Source organism: Saccostrea cucullata, unplaced genomic scaffold (genome assembly GCF_032062105.1).
Source record: "Saccostrea cucullata isolate Sc308-1 unplaced genomic scaffold, CSIRO_AGI_Scuc_v1 ctg197, whole genome shotgun sequence".
NCBI classification, from domain to species: domain Eukaryota; kingdom Metazoa; phylum Mollusca; class Bivalvia; order Ostreida; family Ostreidae; genus Saccostrea; species Saccostrea cuccullata.
This window is the reverse complement of record NW_026938805.1, coordinates 339,187-363,770: the sequence shown is the minus strand read 5'-3', so window position 1 is coordinate 363,770 and position 24,584 is coordinate 339,187. Positions and strand designations below refer to the sequence as shown.

The window sequence follows — 24,584 nt, the reverse complement described above, 5'->3', positions numbered from 1 at the left end:
CACGAGTCATCTCGACTAGCTGTGAAAATGCGTTTTCACCAATATCACATGTTCTTTATTTGTTGCATATTTTGAGCTTACGGAATCAGCTATTCATATATTTAGAATATGTTTTTATTTAAAAAAAAAATAACATTTTTCTGAGTGCAATTTTGGTTGAAAAACATTGCAGACATAATTTTTTTAATTAATTGATTATCATGTAGCGTAATTATTCACTTTTAAAAAATGCTTTACGTTTTATTTCATTTATTTATTACCGCAAAGGACATTGGGTAGTAAAGGAATTCTTGGCCCTAGTGTTGTTGACACAGGTCATGAAACCTTGCATCTAATTCGTACATAATCATTTGATTACATTTTAGCGAATTTCCTTACATGCAGATTTAAAACTTGGTAATGATGGTAACTCTAAAAAAATTATGCAATTCATTCCATATTTGCAAACGCTGCTTTTAAAACATCTACTTTTCTGTTTTTGTCTTGAGTGAGACTATTAACACATGTAATGTAAATGTTGCATCTAATTCTGTACATAATCAATGAGATGTATATTTTAGTTTGTAGACTGAAAGTAATTACAACTTTTAGCTTTTGACTTCCGTAACTCCTTATCACTATCAAAATCTTGTTTCTAATCTTACCTTTCAAAGGTAAAATCTAGCCCAAATGATTGTAGTGTTTCAAGTAATCATTCTTTATTGCAGGGCATTGTTGATGTTCTCTGTGAGGCCTGTGAACAATTAAAATGGAAAGCTCCAACAAAGATCCAGAGAGAAGCTCTTCCAGTTGCTTTGCAAGGTACAGTAATTATATTAAAACTAAAAGTAGGGTCAAAAGTTGCAGATTACAATGTGTCAATATGAGTGAAATATATTAAGCAAATTTGAGGCTTGGAAAATTTAAATCACTTGTCCAAACAGTAAAAGTTTTCATTTCTTGGGGTTTTTTTACTATCAAGGGATTGAACACTTTAATCAAGACTGCAATCTGTGCAATGATATGACAAAAACTGTTAAATTAGTAAGAGGTTAAATATTCAACATTTTTTGTATACCTGTCTTAAATATTTGTGTAGAAGTAAATGTGTAATTCATATATTTATTTATCATTTTATTTATAACTCACAATTAATGTATTTAAAGTCCCAATTTTTTAATGAATGCAATTTTTTTTATAGTCAGGTAACTACATAGTCATTAAATTTTCAATGTCTAGTTACCTTGACAACTAAAAATTGAAAAAAAACATGTCGTAAAATGTTGTTGCCAAGATTTCTTTTACATAATGAATATACGTATATACATTTATTTTATAACAGGTTCAGATGTCATTGGATTAGCAGAGACTGGTTCAGGAAAAACAGGAGCATTTGCCTTACCAATTTTACAGACCCTTCTTGATAACCCCCAGAGACTCTATGCTCTTGTCCTTACTCCTACAAGAGAGCTGGCTTTCCAAATTTCTGAACAGTTCGAGGCTCTTGGGGCATCAATTGGAATCAAATGTGGTCAGTAGAAATTTGCTAAAAATAACTAATGCCCTTCATGGGCCCAAAATTGGAAATAAATTATATTCAAGATTCTAGGGTTAAAAAAAGGCCATATACCTTTTTTACTTGCGTGTATTGTTTGGGTGCTTTCGATGGCAAAGGCATCAAATACATGTATCTAGGAATTGATCACTTTACACTGAAGATTTAGATATAGGTAACTTACATGTACAGTATGTATTGACATTGACTGTGTTTTTCTCTTCAGCTGTGATTGTTGGGGGAATTGATATGATGACACAAGCTTTAATGCTGGCTAAAAAACCTCATGTTGTCATAGGTGAGAACTCGATTATAGAAAAGAATGTTTGGATAATTGTAAAAGTTGTTCATTTTTTGCATGAAAGATAATAAAATACTGCAATTTAAATACTGCTTTTAGATTTTCTGAGGCAAATTATGTTGAGGTTGTTAGAATTCATTTACCTGGTATAAATGAATCAAATCTGGATGGACGTAATCTAATAGAAACATTAATAATGATACACGACTGTCTAAATAATTTCATAAGCACTAGTATTTCATGATCGAATTTTATGTATATATTGCTGGATTTTGATGAAAAAAAAATTGATTTCATGTATACTTTCCCCAACAGCAACCCCAGGAAGATTAGTTGACCACCTAGAAAATACAAAGGGATTCAACTTAAGGTCTCTCAAATATTTGGTAAGAAAAATGATTAGATTTTCCTTAATATGAAGATTTTGTGTACTGGTATACGTAGCAATTAAATTGTATGGACAAATATTTTCCCTAGTAAAATGTTCCGTTTATGTAATTCATCTTATCAATTCAATTCAATTCACTTTATTGACAATTACCATGTCGGCATACAGTCATGAACATTAATAACATGACATAAATTAACATAATTAATACAAGTATACTTATCAGTACCTTTTAACTCCTTTTTAATGTGCAGTATATTTTCAATAGGTCATGGACGAAGCTGATAGAATTCTCAATATGGATTTTGAACAAGAGGTAAATTATTACTGAAAAAATGCATCCCATAAGAATCTGAAGTAAAGCATATGGTTCTTTTCAAACTGTGTTTCTTTTATTGTGTTTTCATTTCAATATGAATTATTTCTTATATGTAACTTATATTTACAGGTTGATAAAATCCTGAAAGTTATACCAAGAGAGAGAAGAACTCTGCTATTTTCTGCCACAATGACAAAAAAGGTAGGGTATTTTTATGAAATCCTGACTAATGTTTGGGTTAACTTTCTGTTCATTATTTGTCCTTTGATGTCTTCTTTAAGCTCAAATACAAAGATGATTTAAAATGTAAAAAAAAAAATTCTTTGTATGTAACATTTAAGAATTGTCTTTGTGAACATATATATTCATTGAAAGTTAATATGTAAAAATGACATTTATAACGTTTTTTTTTCTGTGAACAAGGTTGCAAAATTACAAAGGGCATCTCTGCAGAACCCAGTGAGAGTTGAAGTATCATCAAAATACCAAACAGTGGACAAACTGCAACAGTACTACCTATTTATACCTGTGAAATTCAAGGTAGATAATCTAAAGTCACCTCATGTGATTTACCTGCTTTCTGTTTTTCTTTGTCATTGTTGGTCATGTGTCATCTATAGATTTTACTCATTTTCAATTTTTCCTCTTGAACCGATATGCCAAACATCTTCATGTACAAAGCACCCCCTGGTTGACGAGAATTAAAATTTGTTGAAATTAAGAGAAATTCCTCTTTCCAAGGAGAGATAATCAAACAAAATAGACAGGAGACATTTACTGATCATCTCTTTTCAAAAACCTCTAAGCAAGAAATAACAAATCTGCTTAAATACAAGTAGAAGATTCCTAATTAAAAAGATGACTCAGATTTATTCTAATACTTATGCACATTAATATGAAAATACAGTAAATACATGTAAATATTCTATTATTTAAGGATGTCTACTTGGTGTATATTTTGAATGAGTTGGCTGGTAACTCCTTCATGGTGTTCTGTAGTACCTGTGCTAACACACAGAGAGTGGCACTAATGTTACGGAACCTGGGACTTACTGCAATTCCACTACATGGACAAATGAGCCAGGTAATTTTGTTTTTTTACATTTTCCTTACTATGATAAATGATTCTCATTGCATTTGTAAATCACATCACCATAATAAATCATTTACTTATTTACTAACTGTACATGTATATTGGTAGCTATTTCTGTAAAACGTTTCTTTTTGTACAAACCCATGACCATGCTTCACATATTTGTTATAATTTTTGTCAGTCAAAAAGACTTGGAGCTTTGAATAAATTCAAGAGTAAAAACAGATCCATTCTTATTGCCACAGATGTAGCAAGCAGGTTAGTTTCACTATGAATTGAAGAAATAAATCAGATGAAATGCATGAATTTTCTGATTAAAAGGAACATTACAAAATGTATTGAAAAAATTACTGGGTAGATGTCATTTATTGAATTATATTTTTTATTTATTTCAGAGGTCTTGACATACCACATGTGGATGTTGTTTTGAACCTTGACATCCCAACACATTCTAAAGATTACATTCACCGAGTGGGCAGGACAGCTAGAGCTGGGCGTTCAGGGGTAGCCATCACCTTTGTTTCACAGTAAGTTTATAGCATATATACCTGTCATAATTCTATGACATCAAATTTTTGCCATCTGTCATAGCATCCATATACTGAGTATACTTAATTTTAAAAAAAATGTGTCGCATAAAAAGCATTGTTATTAGAAGATGCCGCACTTAAAAGGACCCTTTGGTACTGTCAATTTCACATACTGTACATATATACGATGAAAAATGAACATTTTATTGTTGATTTGCCATTTCTGGTACATGTTTGCATGCACCTGGTAAATTCTAATATATCATGATGGGTGTATTCCGGTACTGATGAATTATAACTGATCTGTAGGTATGATGTAGAGCTGTATCAGAGAATAGAGCACCTGATCGGTAAGAAGCTGCCGCTGTATAAAACAGAGGAAGAGGAAGTGATGCAACTGATGGAGCGAGTGACGGAGGCACAGAGATTCGCCAAAATGGTGGGTGGCAAAATGGGGTCATACATTGATGAAGGTTTTATACAGTGCTTGTAAAAGCTCAAATAGAGCATTATGGACATTGGAAGTGTGCACATGTATTATTGATTGTCATGAGTATTTAAGCTTTAAATGTGCATCAGAATAATTATTTGATAATAAAAGTAACATTACAAATTTCTTTAAATAAAAATTAAATTTTTATGTCTATGAACATTAAAGAATACTGTTATTTTTCAGGAAATGAATGAGACAGAACGAGGAAGAAAGAAGCGTAAGAATGACGACGAAGAAGCTGACGACACAGAGGAAGCCCTGGGAGTGCGGAAAAAATTCAAAAAGAAAAAACACAAATCCTGATTGTTCTTATGTATATATGTTAATTAAAACCATTGTTATAGTTTAATTGTCTTTTGTCTGAATAAATTTAATGAATATTAAAGGACAAAGTAGATATAAAAAGTCTGAATTCAGAACAATCTAATGAAAATTAGATGTTCCGAATCCGCTACCGCTTCTCATAACTTTCATTTAAGAAATGGTAGCAGATTCGGAACATCTCATTTTGATTATATTGAATTAGAAATGTTGCTGAGTTTGGCTGTGGTTGCTGAATTGGGAAACTAGAATTTTCAGATTTTTAAAAAAACTTTAGATGAAAGGACATTTGAACAAATACTAGAGTTTGCATTGATTTTAACCTTGATCCCTTTAATTCTGAATTTGGTCCAACCATCAATTTGGTTTAGGACAATTTTGATTTATGTTTTCTGTTGAAATCATTAGTAAGATGATGTATAAATTTTTAATTTTGTTAGTTTCTAAGTTGTTGAATTCAGCAAACACAAAAAAATCAAGAAACAAATCTAATTTTTATATGCTGAAAATCCCAGAAATTGCTAGTTTTGAAAGTGGTCACTGATTTTAACTCTAGGATAAAGAGGAAATTCTTGCTGTGAATATATCGATTGAACTTTTTTTTCATGGAAAAGTAAAGGATAATTTATGTATAGTTCTAATGTATTATGAAAAGGCAAACTTGAATTAAATAGTCTGTAAAAGTATTTTTGAGAATAAACCTGTGCAACAAATTGATAATAAGTTTTTTAGCTCACCTGAGCTGAAAGCTCAAGTGAGCTTTTCTGATAACATTTTGTCCGGCGTCCGTCTGTCTGTCTGTCTAGCTGTCTAGCTGTCTGTCTGTCTGTAAACTTTTCACATTTTCGACTTCTTCTCAAGAACCCCTGGGCCAATTTCAACCAAACTTGCCACAAAGTATCCTTGGGTGAAGGGGATTCAAGTTTGTTCAAATGAAGGGCCACGCCCTCATTCAAGGGGAGATAATTGGGAATTAATGAAAATTTGGTGACATATTTTAAAAATCTTCTTCTCAAGAACCACTGTGCCAGGAAAGATGAAACTTATGGGGAAACATCCTCAGGTAGTGTAGATTCAAGTTTGTTCAAATCATGACCCCCGGGGGTAGGGCGGGGACAAAATGGCCGACCAAAGTTTTACATAGAAATATATAGGAAAATTTTTTAAAAATCTTCTTCTCAAGAATGACAAAGCCATAATTCATCATATTTATGTGGAAGCAAGCTCAGATAGTGTAGATTCAAGTTTGTTCAAATCATAACCTCGGGGTAGAGCGGGGCCAAAATGGCCGACCAAAGTTTGACATAGATATATATTGGAAAATTCTTTAAAATCTTCTTCTCAAGAATGACAAAGCCATAATTCATCATATTTATATGGAAGCATGCTCAGGTAGTGTAGATTCAAGTTTGTTCAAATCATGACCCCCAGGGGTAGGGTGGGGCCAAAATGGCCAACCAAAGTTTTACATAGAAATATATAGGAAAATTCTTTAAAAATCTTCTTCTCAAGAATGACAAAGCCATAATTCATCATATTTATATGGAAGCATGCTCAGGTAGTGTAGATTCAAGTTTGTTCAAATGAGGGGGTAGGGCGGGGCCAAAATGGCCGACCAAAGTTTTACATAGAAATATATAGGAAAATTCTTTAAAAATCATTTTCTAAAAAATAGCAAATCCATGATTGGTCATGGGACTACTTTTGGATTTAAACGTTACAATAAAAAGCCATTTTCTACTTTTTCCTACCCTTAGTGCTCAGGTGAGCGATGTGGCCCATGGGCCTCTTGTTGTGCAGTCCAATTATACCTCTTGTTTAATGAATTGAAGTAGAGGAATTAAAAGTAAACGAATATTTTATCAGGATTCCTCCTGTCAGTATATAAATCAGATAGAAATAATGCAGTTAAACTACATTAAATTATGAAAAGAAAATGTTTAAAATTTGACAAGGGAACTTTTTTTTCACGGTAGAGAATTATGTTTTTCAAGTGAAATGGTAGATTAATTGTAGTGCTATTTATAGTAATTTGCAATTATTGCAGAAATATAACAAAAGAGCACACAAAATGCTTTTTGATCAGTAACAAATCGCCATGAAACATAGCAATAAAAAGGAAAGACTCACATTGAATTATTTTTAAATTAAATCGGGCTCGTTATACTGAAGATTTCAAAGATGTCTGCTTCCATGATGATCAGTCGGCACGGAAAAAGATTGTTTATACCATGTATAGCACACATCCAACGTCGATTGATCAACATAAACTACACAATGTCAGGATTCCATCTGTTGTAAGTTAACGGTTAACACAAATAGTATTCTTTGGAGAAAAAGAGTGATACACTGTTTCATAATGCATATAGGTCATTAGTTCGAATTTCCTCGCATCATATATTCTTTTACTGCTTCCACAACTAAACTGTTGTAACGTATATACAGCCTTTTGTAAGTAAATTTTCTTGAATTGACACTGTCTAAGTGTTATTTGAAGATAGCCTGGTTCAACCAAGTAACATTTTGTGGCTGCAGTTGTTGACAAGATTGGTATGCTATTAATTTTAAAATTTCCTCTGCTTTAAAACTAACTTTTAAACTGTTATTTTATTCTTCACTTATCAGATTACCTGATATTCCTGATGATACGCCTGAGACAAATCCATTATTAAGATACCATGAAATGCCAGATTTTAGTATACCACCAGACAAAATTATCACAGGGGCAGCAAAGCTTTCCCAGGATTTTGATATGACATTTCAAAGCCATTTAAAAGATCTACAAGGTACTAAAAAGTTGCTCTTGGCAGAACATAACTAATATGTTGACGGTGCGACCATTAGGGCGAGCGCAGATCCAGTTTTCATTTAGATCGGGCTCATCAAACCACACATGACATTTGGTGCGTCTAAGACTCTGATGTCATATATGACATCGTATGCATGTTGCATTATCAAACCGAAGCTTGAACAGAGCTGATTTTAAATGAAGAACCATTTTATTGACTATTTTTCTGCAACTTATTCATTAAATTAAGGCAAGTTTATTATATATTTGTTTTACTTTTTAGCTCACCTGAGCCGAAGGCTCAAGTGAGCTTTTCTGATCACATTTTGTCCGTCGTCCGTCCGTCTGTCTAGCTGTCTGTCTGTCCGTCTGTAAACTTTTAACATTTTCGACTTCTTCTCAAGAACCACTGGGCGAATTTTGACCAAACTTGGTACAAAGCATCCTTGGATGAAGGGGAATTTAAATTGTTAAAATGAAGGGACATATCCCCTCGCAAGGGGAGATAATCAAGAAAAGACAAAAATAGGGTTGGGTCATTAAAAAATCTTTTTCTCAAGAACCACTGGGCCAGTAAAGCTGAAATTTATGTGGAAGCATCCTGGGGTAGTGTAGATTCTAAATTGTACAAATCATGACCCCCGGGGGTAGGGCGGGGCCACAATGGGGAATCAAAGTTTTACATAGAAATATAAAGGAAAAATCTTTGAAAATCTTCTCAAGAACCACTGGGCCAGTGAAGCTGAAACTTATGTGGAAGATTCCTTGGTTATTGTATGACCCTTGGGGGTAGGGCAGGGCCACAATTGGGAATCAAAGTTTTACATAGAAATATAAAGGAAAAATCTTTGAAAATCTTCTTCTCAAGAACCACTGGGCCAGAAAAGCTGAAACTTATGTGGAAGCATCTTAGCATAGTGTAGATTCTAAATTGTTCAAATCATGACCCCCCGGGGTTGGGCGGGACCACAGTGGGAAATCAAAGTTTTACATAGAAATATAAAGGAAATATCTTTGAAAATCTTCTTCTCAAGAACCACTGGGCCAGAAAAGCTGAAACTTATGTGGAAGCATCCTGGGGTAGTGTAGATTCTAAATTGTTCAAATTATGACCCCCCGGGTTGGGCGGGGCCACAATGGGAAATCAAAGTTTTACATAGAAATATAAAGGAAAAATCTTTAAAAATCTTCTTCTCAAGAACCACTGGGCCAGAAAAGCTGAAACTGATGTGGAAGCATCTTAGCGTAGTGTAGATTCTAAATTGTTCAAATCATGACCCCCGGGGGTAGGGCGGGGCCACAATTGGGAATCAAAGTTTTACATAGAAATATATAGGAAAAATCTTTGAAAATCTTCTTCTCAAGAACCACTGAGAGCCAGAGAAGCTGAAACTTATTTGGAAGCATCCTTGGGTAGTGTAGATTCTAAATTGTTCAAATCATGACCCCCGGGGGTAGGGCGGGGCCACAATGTGGAATCAATGTTTTACATAGAAATATATCTGAAAAAAAAAATCTGAAAACCTAAGCTGAAGCTTATGTGGAAGCATACTGGGGTAGTGTAGATTTCAAATTGTTTAAATTATGATTAGTGGGGTAGGGTGGGGTCACAATATGTTTTACAAGGGGGAAATCTGGTAAAGAACAGAATGGCCAAAGCTTCTCAGGTGAGCGATGTGGCCCATGGGCCTCTTGTTTGTTCTTATTCTCGCGAGAATATTGCTTCAGCTTTGTGTACGAAGCTATGCATTGTGGGTCCAAATTACTGCATCAAAAAATTCTGTCAAATGAATGTGCAGTAGTCTGAATTTTCTCTTCGCCCAAACGTTGCTTTAAGAGCTCACAATGACGAGCGTCGCTTTGCGCTCCATTCCTATGTAATGTGATGATTAGCATGGATCATGCATGCTAGGGATGTACTCTGCTAGCTTTGCTTTGGATGTTTGATCTGATAAATATACATGTACTTTTTCCTGAAAGTGACTGTTTTAAAGGTTTTAGAGCATATTCAAAAGTAAATATGACCAAACTTCATGGATAATGCATCTAGAGATGCACAAATCTAGAATATTTATTTTGTTTAAGGGTTTGCATAACTCATAGATATCATAATAGTTGTCAAGTTGAGTTTCATAAACTTTAAATATGTTTATCATATGTTTATATAGCTTTTAAAATTGAAAAGATTAATTCTTATCTGAGAGAACACAGCCAGTGACTCATAAAATATTGTATAGCAGTAATCTTTTAAGCAGGATACTAATTTTGTTGTATTTCTTTCATTTGATGTTACTTGTAGTAATGCTTCAAGGCTTATTTTTGCTTTTGTAGAATCTGAGGAAATTCCTACCTTTGAATCTGTTTTACATCCAGTAGAAAAGGCTCGTGTACCATTATATTACAGTTTATACACAGGAAAACAGCTGGGTGTAGGAAAAACTGGAAAATATTACGATGCTTTTTTGAAGGTAAAATTAATTAGAGAGTTGATTTACTGAGTAACTATTAAAATTGAAGTTTATAACAGAAACCAGTACTGGTAGTTTTCATCCACAGACACCTGTCACTTATTTTTCATCCACAGCCACCTGACGTTACTTATTTTTCTTTTAATAAAAAAATATACCGACTACCTAATAATAAACATTAGGTAGGGGGTATATTTTTTTATTAAAAGAAAAATAAGTAACCTCGGGTGCCTGTGTTTTCATCAGATAATTTTTGCAAACTAAAAAGTTGAATTTTTATTCAAGGCTTGTACATGTACTTTTTGAGTTTATGTCTTCATTCCATTCATTTTACAACTATCAATTATATTACTTTTTTTTTTCAAGTACAGAATAAGACAATTCTTTCTAAAAAAATCTATTGAGAAAGAAATTATTATACTGAGAAAGAAAGTAGGTTTCATTAAAAATGCTTAAGTGTAAACTATTTTTATTATACCCCACACAACTAGTTGCGTGAGGTGTAATGTTTTTGACCTGTCCGTCAGAGTGTCAGTCAGTCAGTCAGTCCTGTTTTTTTGTCAGCGCAACTCCTCATAAACTACTGTACAGAATTTCGTCAAACTTTGCAGGTATTTAGGACACAATGTGTAGATGTGCATATTACCAGGAAATTCCGATTCCATTATTTTTTCCGGGAATTTCCGCACTTTTTAGCTCACCTGAGCCGAAGGCTCAAGTGAGCTTTTCTGATCACATTTTGTCCGGCGTCCGTCCGTCCGTCTGTCTGTCCGTCCGTCTGTCCGTCTGTCTGTAAACTTTTCACATTTTCGACTTCTTCTCAAGAACCGCTGGGCCAATTTCAACCAAACTTGCCACAAAGTATCCTTGGGTGAAGGGGATTCAAGTTTGTTCAAATGAAGGGCCACGCCCTTATTCAAGGGGAGATAATTGGGAATTAATGAAAATTTAGTGGTATATTTTAAAAATCTTCTTCTCAAGAACCATTGTGCCGGGAAAGATGAAACTTATGGGGAAACATCCTCAGGTAGTGTAGATTCAAGTTTGTTTAAATCATGACCCCCGGGGGTAGGGCGGGGCCAAAATGGCCGACCAAAGTTTTACCTAGAAATATATAGGAAAATTCTTTAAAAATCTTCTTCTCAAGAATGACAAAACCATAATTCATCATATTTATATGGGAGCATGCTCAGGTAGTGTAGATTCAAGTTTGTTCAAATCATGACCCCCGGGGGTAGGGCGGGGCCAAAATGGCCGACCAAAGTTTTACCTAGAAATATATAGGAAAATTCTTTAAAAATCTTCTTCTCAAGAATGACAAAGCCATAATTCATCATATTTATATGGAAACATGCTCAGGTAGTGTAGATTCAAGTTTGTTCAAATCATGACCCCCGGGGGTAGGGCGGGGCCAAGATGGCCGACCAAAGTTTTACATAGAAATATATAGGAAAATTCTTTAAAAATCTTCTTCTCAAGAATGACAAAGCCATAATTCATCATATTTATATGGAAGCATGCTCAGGTAGTGTAGATTCAAGTTTGTTCAAATCATGACCCCCGGGGGTGAGGCGGGGCCAAAATGGCCGACCAAGGTTTTACATAGAAATATATAGGAAAATTCTTTAAAAATCTTCTTCTCAAGAATGACAAAGCCATAATTCATCATATTTATATGGAAGCAGGCTCAGGTAGTGTAGATTCAAGTTTGTTCAAATCATGACCCCCGGGGGTGAGGCGGGGCCAAAATGGCCGACCAAGGTTTTACATAGAAATATATAGGAAAATTCTTTAAAAATCTTCTTCTCAAGAATGACAAAGCCATAATTCATCATATTTATATGGAAGCATGCTCAGGTAGTGTAGATTCAAGTTTGTTCAAATCATGACCCCAGGGGGTAGGGCGGGGCCAAAATGGCCGACCAATGTTTTACATAGAAATATATAGGAAAATTCTTTAAAAATCTTCTTCTCAAGAATGACAAAGCCATAATTCATCATATTTATATGGAAACATGCTCAGGTAGTTTAGATTCAAGTTTGTTTAAATCATGACCCCTGGGGGTAGGGTGGGGCCAAAATGGCCGACCAAAGTTTTACATAGAAATATATAGGAAAATTCTTTAAAAATCTTCTTCTCAAGAATGACAAAGCCATAATTCATCATATTTATATGGAAGCATGCTCAGGTAGTGTAGATTCAAGTTTGTTCAAATCATGACCCCCGGGGGTAGGGCGGGGCCAAAATGGATGACCAATGTTTTACATAGAAATATATAGGAAAATTCTTTAAAAATCTTCTTCTCAAGAATGACAAAGCCATAATTCATCATATTTATATGGAAGCATGTTCAGGTAGTGTAGATTCAAGTTTGTTCAAATCATGACCCCCGGGGGTGAGGCGGGGCCAAAATGGCCGACCAAGGTTTTACATAGAAATATATAGGAAAATTCTTTAAAAATCTTCTTCTCAAGAATGACAAAGCCATAATTCATCATATTTATATGGAAGCATGCTCAGGTAGTGTAGATTCAAGTTTGTTCAAATCATGACCCCAGGGGGTAGGGCGGGGCCAAAATGGCCGACCAATGTTTTACATAGAAATATATAGGAAAATTCTTTAAAAATCTTCTTCTCAAGAATGACAAAGCCATAATTCATCATATATATATGGAAGCATGCTCAGGTAGTGTAGATTCAAGTTTGTTCAAATCATGACCCCCGGGGTAGGGCGGGGCCAAAATGGCCGACCAAGGTTTTACATAGAAATATATAGGAAAATTCTTTAAAAATCTTCTTCTCAAGAATGACAAAGCCATTATTCATCATATTTATATGGAAGCATGTTCAGATAGTGTAGATTCAATTTTGTTCAAATCATGACCCCCGGGGGTAGGGCGGGGCCAAAATGGCCGACCAAAGTTTTACATAGAAATATATAGGAAAATTCTTTAAAAATCTTCTTCTCAATCATTTTCTAAAAAATAGCAAATCCATGATTGGTCATGGGACTACTTTTGGATTTAAACTTTACAATAAAAAGCCATTTTATACTAGTCCTACCCTTGGTGCTCAGGTGAGCGATGTGGCCCATGGGCCTCTTGTTAACTTAGGCATTTGGCCATACCTTGAATATAGAGATGAACAGTTTGTCAGCGCAGCTCCTCATAAACCGCTTCAAAGAATTTCATTAAACTTTGCAAATATTTAGGACACAATATGTAGATGTGCATATTACCAGGAAATTCCGATTCCTTTATTTTTTCCAGGAATTTCCGCACTAAAAACTTACGTTTTTGGCCATACCTTTTATACAGTTTGTCAGCGCAACTCCTCATAAACCGCTGCACAGAATTTCGTTAAACTTTGCAGATATTTAGGACAAATATGGGAATTTTTTTGGCCATACCTTTTATACAGTTTGTCAGCGCAACTCCTCATAAACCGCTGCACAGAATTTCGTTAAACTTTGCAGATATTTAGGACACAATATGTAGATTTGCATATTACCAGGAAATTCCGATTCCTTTATTTTTTCCAGGAATTTCCGCACTAAAAATTTAGGTTTTTTGGCCATACCTTTTATACAGTTTGTCAGCGCAACTCCTCATAAACTGCTACAATGAATTTCGTTAAACTTTGCAGATATTTAGGACACAATATGTAGATGTGCATATTACCAGGAAATTCCGATTCCTTTATTTTTTCTGGGAATTTCCGGACTGAAAACTTAGGTTTTTGGCCAAACCTTTTATATAGATATGAACAGTTTGTCAGCGCAACTCCTCATAAACCGCTGCACAGAATTTCGTCAAACTTTGCAGATATTTAGGACACAGTGTGTAGATGTGCATATTACTAAAAAATTCCGATTCCTTTATTTTTTCTTAGAATTTCCACACTTTTCAACTTAGATTTTTGGCCATACCTTGAATAAAGAGATGAACATTTTGTCAGCGCAACTCCTCATAAACCGCTGCACAGATTTGTGTCAAACTTTGCAGATATTTAGGACACAGTGTGTAGATGTGCATATTACCAGGAAATTCTGATTACTTTATTTTTCTGGGAATTTTGGCACTTTTCAAATTAGATTTTTGGCCATACCTTGAATATAGAGATGAACATTTTGTCAGCGCAACTCCTCATAAACCGCTGCTCAGATTTTCGTCAAACTTTGGAGATATTTAGGACACAGTGTGTAGATGTGCATATTACCGGGAAATTCCGATTCTTTCATTTTTTTCCGGGATTTTCAGCACTTTGAGTTTTGGGGGAGCGTGGGGTATGTGAGCTTGCTCACTTTTTCTTTCATTTTATCACACAGACAACAGACATTGCTGGACGAATAGAGTCCGAGAGGTGGTATGGGCAAAGTCTGTACAAAGCATTGCTGGTAAGTCCAAGATGTACCTTTTTTACTTACCACTACTCACTAATACTGAGCTACATGTATTTCATAATCCATTAATATATACTTTTTTTTTCATTTCTAATTAAATATTTCAATGAAATTATGTTTTTGATATTAAGAGTGTTCGCAACAATGGAAATCTCACAGAGGCCCAGTCCAGGTTACTTGACCTATACATTCATGAATTCATTAGAAATGGAGCAGAGCTGAAAGATTCCCAAAAGAAGGGGCTTTCAACAATTACAAAGAAGATCTTACACAAACAAGATAAATACAGGTAAAATGCATAAGTAAAAATATACCCGTAGTATATCCATAGCAATAATTCTATGCTTGAGAATAAACATAACAATAATTCTACGCTTTGTATAAATAAAAGATAATAAATGTACCAACTTATTTAATTTTCAACACTACATGTATATTTAATATGTAAAATGTGTATATAGAGATGCATACATGTACATAGTGCGTGTGCATCTTTACTTCAAAATTCAATTTTTACATCATTTTTTATTTTTCATTGTCAATTTCAGACTGAACCTTGACAATGCCCTTAGTACCTCCATGCAGAAGGTTGACGAGTCCTTTGTCCAGGGAATACCACTTAATGTTCTCCAGTACATGGTGCCACCAGGGTAAGCTTCTAAAATGTTGGGTAGTTTTTAGTTCTAGTCTTCTGTTGATAAAAGAGCTTATACAATGGCACCATATCTGTCATCAGTCAGTCTGTTTTTCCATAAATAATTTTTCTTCAAAATGCTATTTCTGTAGATTTTGTCCGATTTTAGTAGAACTTCATATAAAAGCAGAATTCTGCAAGACACATAAATCTTTTTTCGTTTTCATTTCAAGTAACGGTAGATTATACCAAGAAAGGTATATAGTGATATTGTTGGTTTGATATTTGGTTAAATGATGTTGCCATAGCTCCTAGAAAAAAAAATTCTTGAAATAATTGATATTACAATTTATTAGTCCCTGATATTCTTTTTTTTCATTTGTAAAGAGTTTATTCTGGTGATTTTGGGTTTCATTTCAAATCAGACCTTTAATTTATTCAACTTATAATTTTTGTACAGCTGTATTTGAATATTTGTTCTTATCATAGCTCTGATCCCAGAAAAGGACCATGGAGGATTGTTCATCATCCAGTTGTCTATGATGGAATATTGAGATACTGTCGACTTGGTTCTCTGCGGAAAGAGGTGTGGATTAAAATGGTCAGCATGGCTGGTAGTGAGATGATGGAAAAACGCTCCAGTAACGTGCAAGCAATTCACGGAATTGTCCAAAACAGGTACATGTAAACAAATATTGCTCATAAAATGTCATAATTTTTTGAATTACCTAAGGCATCAATTTTCATACATTCTTTGTGCACTTATAGGCATCTTTTGGCCACAAAGCTAGGATTTAAAAGTTATGTGGATATGGTGTTAGAGAGAACAATGGCAGGCAGTATGGACAATATTGTCAGTGTGCTGGACATGTGAGTACATATGTAATAGGTTTACAGTGTGTTATTGGTCTAATTAAAATTTTATATCTTCTACAAGTATGCTATTGCAATTTTTTTTGTGTATTAATTGATTTTGTTTGTCATTAAATCACTGTCTGTCCGTCTGTCACTGACACAAATTTTCTGTTTTTTTCACAACTTTTTTTATGGTTGCCCAATAATAAAAATTTGGTTGGTATTGGAGGCAGAAATACATATTTTGATGCTAAGTTTGGTTCTCTATGTCTTCTGGTTTGGAGCTGGGGTGGTGCCTTATCTATGCATAAATAAAATTTTTTTTACAAACATGTAAATTTGGTGTGGTAGTATAACATTTTTGATGCTTTTCTCTATGCTTTTGGAGCTGATGATTTATTTTTATAAGAATGCATTGGCAAAGAGAGATAAGCTGTATGTTCCCATTGTAAACTGAATGCTGCTATAGAAATCCCTTGGGATTAATTGGCTTTCCTCCTGAAGAAATCTTTATCTGTCACATTGAGATGAATTACCGCAAATGAAGTTTGTTTTGAAGATAATAATTTGGAATGCTTATGAACACTCTGAAATGTGGATTTTAAATGTAAATTTTTATATTAATTTATTTTTGTTAAATAGTTATGATTTCATTGTTAAAAACAAGAAATAGATTGCAAGAAGATTTTTTTATTTATTTTTTTTTACTTTATGTTACACAATATTATTAATTTTTAAGGTAGTTGTATAAAAACCCATTATCATTAATACTGAAAAAGTTCTTATTGTAACTTTAAAGAAAATGATTGAGAGATACAGTTAATCCCTTGGGATTTTCATCCTGCTGCAGAAAATTTAGTAGGCTTTTCTTTATCTGTCACTTTAAGATTAATGAAAATCTTTGTCTGCAACTGCTGTTTGTTTGAAGTTATATTTGCATTCATTTAAGGCTGGCATTTTATATAAGATAAGCTTCATAATTGTGTAAATATACATTCAATGTTAAGTTTTTCTTTATTGCCTGTAAATACAAGGATATTATTTTCAGGTTTTTGAATAAAATTTCTTAAAATTTTAAGAATACAGTTGGTGTTGCTTATTCCCCCCCCCCTGCACCCTTATAAAAAAATGGTGGGGCCCTTGCTGATTTAGTTTTAATTGATTTTGTTTAATAAAATTTACTAATTGCACATTGAATGCTAAACATTGATTTTATTGAATAAACATGTATGCATGCTTTATTTGCAATATTTAGATATTAAACTTGAAATATTACAAACCACTTTTAATCATCTTAACTGTGTGTCATAGAATTGTTATCTTTTTGAAGCATTAAATGATGATTTATTTTAGGATGAAGAATAAGCTGTATGATATTGTGAAGAACGATATAGAAATACTGCAGTACTTGGCATGAGAGTACTTCAGAGGTGTTTGATGTAATGTTTAGCTTAAAGATTGAAGTGTCCAGTAAATTTGAGTAATTATAACGTATAATGCAGAAGTCAATTGTTAAACAAAAGCTCTAGCTCTGATGGGTATACACTCATACAAGTATTCTGGTTTTCATTTTGTCAATCACACATTTTTTTTTTTCATTTTGAGTAATTCCAATATCATATGTACCTACGGTAATTGAAGGTGATTGTCTTCAACAGTTTTCATCTTGTTTTCTGTTTGATTTCAGTTTTAAAAGTTTGGATCAGTTTTCAGAATTCTTTCCCTATACCAAAGTCAGAGACAACTTCTTTCAATTGTGTACCAAGCTATTTGGTATAAAATTTCAGAAAACAAGACAATTTCTCTAATTCATCTGTGAAAAAATATTGAATAATTGCGTATGGCTACATAGAAATGTATCTACTGAACTGTATGAACAATTTACTGGTACCTTTATAGTTTTAAATAATAGTAGAGTGACTTGAATTTTTTTGGTCTACATTTTTTTAACAGGAGAGGCATGATTATACAATATAGAGTGTTGAAGTTTTGATGTTGTATCCAGGATGGTGAAAATGATTGATGAGATTAAAGATAAAAATGTTATAAATGTATAAATTAATGGATGAAGGGGAGATGAAGGAGCCAAATCATCATATTTATTTGGTTTGTAACATTTCCTTCATTTTAGGCACAGTTGCAGGAACAATTTATATAGATCCTTTTGCAAGAAATCATAAAGTGGACCACACGTACTACGAGATGGGAAGAGGTACAAGGGCAGTTAAGCCATATTTGATCCAATTGTCAACAATAAATTTTGATTTTCAAAACAATTTATATACATGTACACTATGGTCAAGTGACATATATATCCTTAGTTGTTTTATGATAAATGTATCTGTTATGATTATATTAAAATGATTTTTCCTTTCAGACAGAAGCACTGTTGTTGATACTACACCCTTGGTTTATGCTTCCCTAAGAAACCCCCCTCCCTTTGATCAAAGCAGTCCAAGTCTGTTGAATATAGGAGATCTGTACAGTTTCATCATGACAGTAAGTCCTATTTTCATCTTTATCTGTGTGCAAAAATTATTCACATGTGGAAAGTTTAAATATAGCTTAATTTGTGATTTAACAAGAGGCAAACAAAATTTTTCCTTTCTTTGCATTTAAAGTAGTGTAAATCAATTTTTATCCACGAGAACTTTTATTTTCACTTAATTGTGTTAAAATGCTTGACATGAAAATTTCATTCTTGTATATAATTATATAGAACAATAATCAAAATTTATGAAAACTAGTGCTAATTGTAACATCAAGTTAATAATTCCTCAACTCCCTTTTGTGTTATCCATTGTTCATTAAATGTTATGACCATATCATATTGTCAAGTTAGAATCCATATATTTTAATATACTAAATATTAAAGTATTTAATTCAAAATTTAAAAAATACGCTCATACAAGTGTATCTTTTATTTTACTCATTTCAAGTGCATGCACTTGCATACATGAGCATGGTGATATACTTGTAGAAGTCCATTACATTTTTTTTTATTTGGTTGAAGACCAATATTTATTTTAATGTAAAATCAGTGAAATAAATTGTTGCCAGTCAATTCTTAATTACCAAATAAACCGATGTCATGCATGTGCATGGTGAATATATATTTTTTATTTTATTATAATTATAATACCGTTCCAAATCCCATCCTGTTTTTGAAAATACAAGGGAGATATATCTATTTAAAATTTAATAATCATTTCATACACGTGCATGCACGTGTTTTCATGATAATTGCTATATATCATGTTGTAGAATATCGTAATGTTTTATGTTCAAAATTTCAAGGGATTTAGTCAAAAAACAAGAATTTAGACTGTACACAAGCCAATCAGAGCGAAGTGCACGTGCATGCGCGTGAGATTGCGATTTTGACCATGTCATATTGTCTATGCTACTAATATATCCTTATATTATGAGTTTCAAAGCATTTCATCAAAAATGTAAAAAGTTACGCCTATATCAAATTAATCGGTCATTTCACATGTTGCACGTGCACGCTCTTGCAAGCACGTGCGCGCAAAATGACCTTCGTTCCGCAAATTTACATAACATGCCTACTAACCCTAAAAAGGTTTTACCTAAGTCGGATGTGTAGTTTACAAGATCACTCGTGGACAAAATTTTCCCAGGAAGAAGAAAAATAATAATAACTAGTGCTAATTGTAACGGGCGAACGTTACAGATGTTCCCCAAACGCTCCCCAACTCCCTTTTGGTGCCATATTCCCTGTAAGCTTCATTAAATAAGACAAACTCTATGCATCTGAGATTTTAACAACATTAACAAAGAAGTGTACAAAAATTATTTAAACTTTAGCATTGCACGCGTGCACATGTGAATGCATTTGCGTCATGACCATATCATCTTGTCTACACAATCTATATTTTTAATACACTGAATATTAAAGTATTTAATCCAAAATTATTTAAAAAATACGCCCATTCAAGTGTATGTTTGATTTTACTCATTTCACGTGCACGCACGTGCATACATGAGCATGGTGACCATACCTTGTTGTAGAAGTCCATTACATCTATCTATGTTCTAAATTCCACCCCGTTTGGGTGAAAACTAAGGGAGTTATAGCTGTTTAAAGTTTTAGCCAATCAGATTGCAGCACATGTACACGCAGTTGTATGCATGTGCATGGTTACCATACCTACTTGTAGAAGTCCATTATATCTATCTATGTTCCAAATCCCATCCTTTTTGGTTGAAAACCAAGGGAGTTATAGCTGTTTAAAGTTTCAGCCAATCAGATTGCAGCGCACGTGCATCCACGTGTTTTCATGATAATTGCTTTATTTCATGTTGTAGGATACCCTAATGCATGGCTATGTTCAAAATTTCAAAATATTTCGTCAAAAAACAAGAAAGATATTGAGACTTTAGTTGCAGCCAATCAGAGCGAAGTGCATGTGCATGCGCGTGAGATCTTGCTGTTTTCACCATTTCATGTCTATACTACTAATATATCCTCACATTATGAGTTTCAAAGCGTTTCATCTAAAAATAGAACAGTTGTGGCTATATCTATTATATTGGTCATTTCACGTGTTGCACGTGCACGCTCTTGCAAGCACGTGCACGCAAAATGATCTTGATTCCACAAATCTACATAACATGTCTACTAACCCTAAAAAGGTTTTACCTACATCGGACGAACAGTTTACAAGATTTCCCGGACAAAAAAGTTCCAGGAAGAAGAAGAAGAAGAAAAATAATAATAATAAGAAACAGAGTAAAATCAATATGTTCCCCAACTTCGTTTGGGGAACATAATAACTAGAGGAGATCTCGTTGCAAGCAATGAGTAGGTCTTCCGTTCAATTTTTGATACGATCATAAAACAACTTAAAATGAAAAAAAAGTTCATATCAATTCCTCTAAATACGTGAGAACACATTTAAGACTGAAATCTGTAAATTTCAGACAACTTCCGGTCTTTAAAATTCACTTCCGGTGTGACCGGAAGTACTTAAAATTACCTATAACTCCTCTCTGAGTGTAAAGGAATCATCCCTGATAATTTCAATGAAAAATGCTCATTTTTTGGACTACTTCCGGTTTGGAAAAAATAACTTCCGGTGGACATAATAATACTCGAGACACTCTATTTGTCTATATAAGAAACATTTAAAAAAGAAAAAAATAAAATTTTGCATATTTTTAAACTACTTCCGGTGGACAACGGACGTGACGACAACAAAAACTTTATACAAAATTCAAAAGAGCCTGTCACAATCTATCATCCCTGAAAGTTTCAAGACTCATTCTCAAACCGTTTTTGAGAACACTTCCGGACAAAATGACACTTTAAAAAAAGAAAATTGGCCGTATCTGTCCGGAAGTGTGTTCAAAATAAAAAAAAACGCCCTAAGTTCATATGATTTGCCATCATTGCTGAAAGTTTCATAAAGATCTATAGAGGCGTTCTCGATTCGCCTGCACAAAATCGGTAAGAAAAAAAATAATAATAATAATAATAGTGGAAAAGAAACAAACGAATCAGTAGAAGGTCTTCCGTTGGAGACGGAAGACCTTAATAAGAAACAGAGTAAAAACAATATGTTCCCCAACTTCGTTTGGGGAACATAATTAAGTACCACAAATAAATACATGTACCTAACAATAATCTTTAGAAAATACTGTGAAATCACTAATTTTCATGGTTTTCGAGGTATGAAGAGACCCACGAATTTATGTCCACATGAAATGCAATTTTATGCACATTTTACTACTGAACAATTCATCAACCACGAAAGCAAATCCCCATAAACCAATATACTTTCCTCAAACCACGAAAATTTGACCCCTCGAAAATATGTGATTTTACAGAAAGGTGTTGTGAAAATGCAATGATCTGCAGTTCTTCATCTGTTTGACTTTCTGCCTTTTCAGATGGGCTGTGTCCTCCAGTGTGTTCTATCTAAGGCCCCTTACAGCGAGTTATCTGGGGACAGGTTTATGGAGCCAGATGCCCAGTACATTGTGCCTTACACTCTGTGGAATCTGGTGTACTGTCCAGAAGTGTTCAGCTCTCTCAGTAGTCACCATGCAACTGGTGAAAAGATCCCAACTGAACTGTTAGACAGAATGATTACATGTAAGGTTACTGAGGAATATTGTTATAATTGGTTTTTATAATATTGTAGCTTCAAAATTTAACAAATCAGAGTTGTTGGTTCTAGGATTGCTGGATAACCTTGTTAATCTGGATATGTTCCTGAGCAAATGAATGAAGCATCCAGATAACTATTAAAGATGAGATGTAGCTATAAATATAACTTGTTCCCCAGAAATGTTGTTAGGAAAATGAAAGTTCCAGATAACTCAACTTGAATTTATATCTGAGATTTTTATACCCCCACCCCCCAAACCTGAAAAGTAGGTTTATATAATGATGACGGTCAATGTCTGTCTGTAACACTTCAGGGTACCCATTTCTTTTCCACTTCTCCTTCTTTACAAATGAATAAAAATTTAATGAGACTTTCACAGAATCTTTTTTTACAAAGTGCCATTGTGCACTTCCCATTTTACATTTCAATTGGACAGATATTTTGGGTTTCCCATATCAAAACATGTATACTGCCCTTCTCTCTATAACGTTTGGGTACTCATTTTACAGATTTTTTAAAGCATACATTAGAGCTATTGTGACCTTTTATATATTGTTTTGATCAGATATATGTTTGGAGTTTCCTCAAGGCAAAAAAAAGGACTTGGCCATTATACTTACATAGGAGTGGGGGTATCTTTTTTAGCTCAATACTCACAGCTCCTCTAGTTTTTCAACCATTTTCCGACTTATAATTTTATTTAAAACTCTATAATTGTCTAATATTTGTACAATGTGCAACTTAACAGCACAACATCACATGCAGTCAATTGATGTTCTGAATGAAGTTTTCAAGAGTGCCCTGGATTTGGAATTTTATCTGGAGTAAGTCCTCTTTGTTAGATAATTACACTGTATCAATGCTTTGTTTCCTTTTTTTGTCCTTTGGTAGATTTTGTTTTGAGAAATTGAAGACATGCATTTCCATGATTTTTAATTAAATAATATGAAATATCAACTGAGTACTTAAACATTTCACTTTATTTTCTTTATAGGGAAACCAGGGGCACTTTCATTAAAACGTAAGTAAAATTGAAAATTTCTGTTAACTGTAGAGTGGAGAAAAATCTTTTCATTGTTTGTTTTTGTAAAGATCATTTCAATCTATATTTATATTAGTGTCTTTACTAATTTTTTTCTCCACTGTTTAAATAGCCCTGAATCTACCCCTGATCAGTACAGAAGACTGTACAAAGAGTTCATCCCTATGCCGCTCCATCCCAAAGATGAGAGATTCTGTACATTTAATGACATCTTCATAGGGAATAAGAGCTGCCTATACTATGCTGATACGTGGGCCAAGGTAGGTAAAACTACAAACTGCTTGATATAAATGATTTTCAAATTGTTTTAACTGTATATAGATTTTTATTTCATTCCATTTATTTTCTCACTTATAAAATAGATGGTAGCAGCTGATGCAGTCTCAGCTTTCAAAGATGTTATTGGTGATGACGAAAAATTAGCCATTGTTGGGAGAAGGTAATGATTTATTTAAAAAAAAAAAATGAACAAATCATCCACAAATACATGTAATATATAAATAATGATTTCTTGAGCTCATTTTAAATCTTTGTAAACATTTTACATACAATTACTTGCAATTTGATAAGATTTTTTTCCCCATCTAATAAAGCTTTAATGAAAGATCTCTGTTCTACCCATGTACATTTGCATGTATAAAAAACATTGACTCTGTTATAAAATTTTGACCATGTCACCTTTTCTGATCCAGATTTAGGGACACTTATTTAAGAATGGGAGCAGCAGTTGATCCTAAGACTGTATTCAGAACTTTCATGGGAAGAGATCCTACTCCCGAGCCATTTTTGTCCAAGTTCAGAGAAGAAAAATTGATCACAACAGAGGAATGATATAAATTCAGTTTTTGGTTTCTGTGATATTTCATTGACCCACTATTAAGCTAAGCATATCAGACCTAAGCCTGTCTGTCTGACTGAACAAACATCAATTTGTATGTTTGAAGCTTGTATCAATAAAATGCTGAAGATGTGTGAGAAACAAACTACATGTACTTGATGTATAGTTCTAACATTTGTTGTAATATTATGCACAGTAAGTTATGAATGATAAATAAAGATGTGCATTAAGTTTTCATGATTTATTTTCCTTGTATGATACAGGTATATACATGTAAAAGAAATTTAAAGAAAAATACAGTAAAACTCGTTTAGTATGAACACGAGTATTTTGAATTCATGGATATAGCAAAGTTATCTTTGATCCCCAGCTATATAAATTTAACAATTCCCTATACAGATATAACGAATTACAGATATAGCAAAGTAATTTCATAGGTCCCA

General features: G+C 33.5%; 1 protein-coding gene across 1 annotated transcript; it reads left to right on the top strand.

Moving 5' to 3' along the window:
• Nucleotides 1-399: 399 nt before the first annotated feature.
• LOC134251342 (uncharacterized) lies at nucleotides 400-24,372 on the top strand. Its single transcript, XM_062733733.1, has 30 exons — nucleotides 400-405; nucleotides 654-801; nucleotides 1,322-1,510; nucleotides 1,761-1,832; nucleotides 2,151-2,221; nucleotides 2,492-2,539; nucleotides 2,672-2,743; nucleotides 2,966-3,082; nucleotides 3,480-3,626; nucleotides 3,817-3,893; nucleotides 4,031-4,162; nucleotides 4,475-4,604; nucleotides 4,842-4,924; nucleotides 7,605-7,765; nucleotides 10,099-10,235; nucleotides 14,564-14,632; nucleotides 14,770-14,927; nucleotides 15,187-15,288; nucleotides 15,762-15,950; nucleotides 16,041-16,142; nucleotides 17,481-17,531; nucleotides 17,815-17,900; nucleotides 18,259-18,339; nucleotides 18,505-18,626; nucleotides 22,041-22,245; nucleotides 23,010-23,085; nucleotides 23,256-23,282; nucleotides 23,416-23,563; nucleotides 23,666-23,742; nucleotides 23,996-24,372. The coding sequence occupies exons 1-30, from the start codon at nucleotides 400-402 to the stop codon at nucleotides 24,132-24,134; spliced, it is 3,222 nt and encodes a 1,073-aa protein (XP_062589717.1). The 3' UTR covers nucleotides 24,135-24,372.
• Nucleotides 24,373-24,584: the final 212 nt, after the last annotated feature.

Bases quoted from the DNA above. Each gene is read 5' to 3' on its own strand.
- LOC134251342 (XM_062733733.1), top strand. The intron at 3,627-3,816 runs GTAATTTTGTTT...AATTTTTGTCAG, and splicing joins TACATGGACAAATGAGCCAG to TCAAAAAGACTTGGAGCTTT. The intron at 4,163-4,474 runs GTAAGTTTATAG...ACTGATCTGTAG, and splicing joins GCCATCACCTTTGTTTCACA to GTATGATGTAGAGCTGTATC.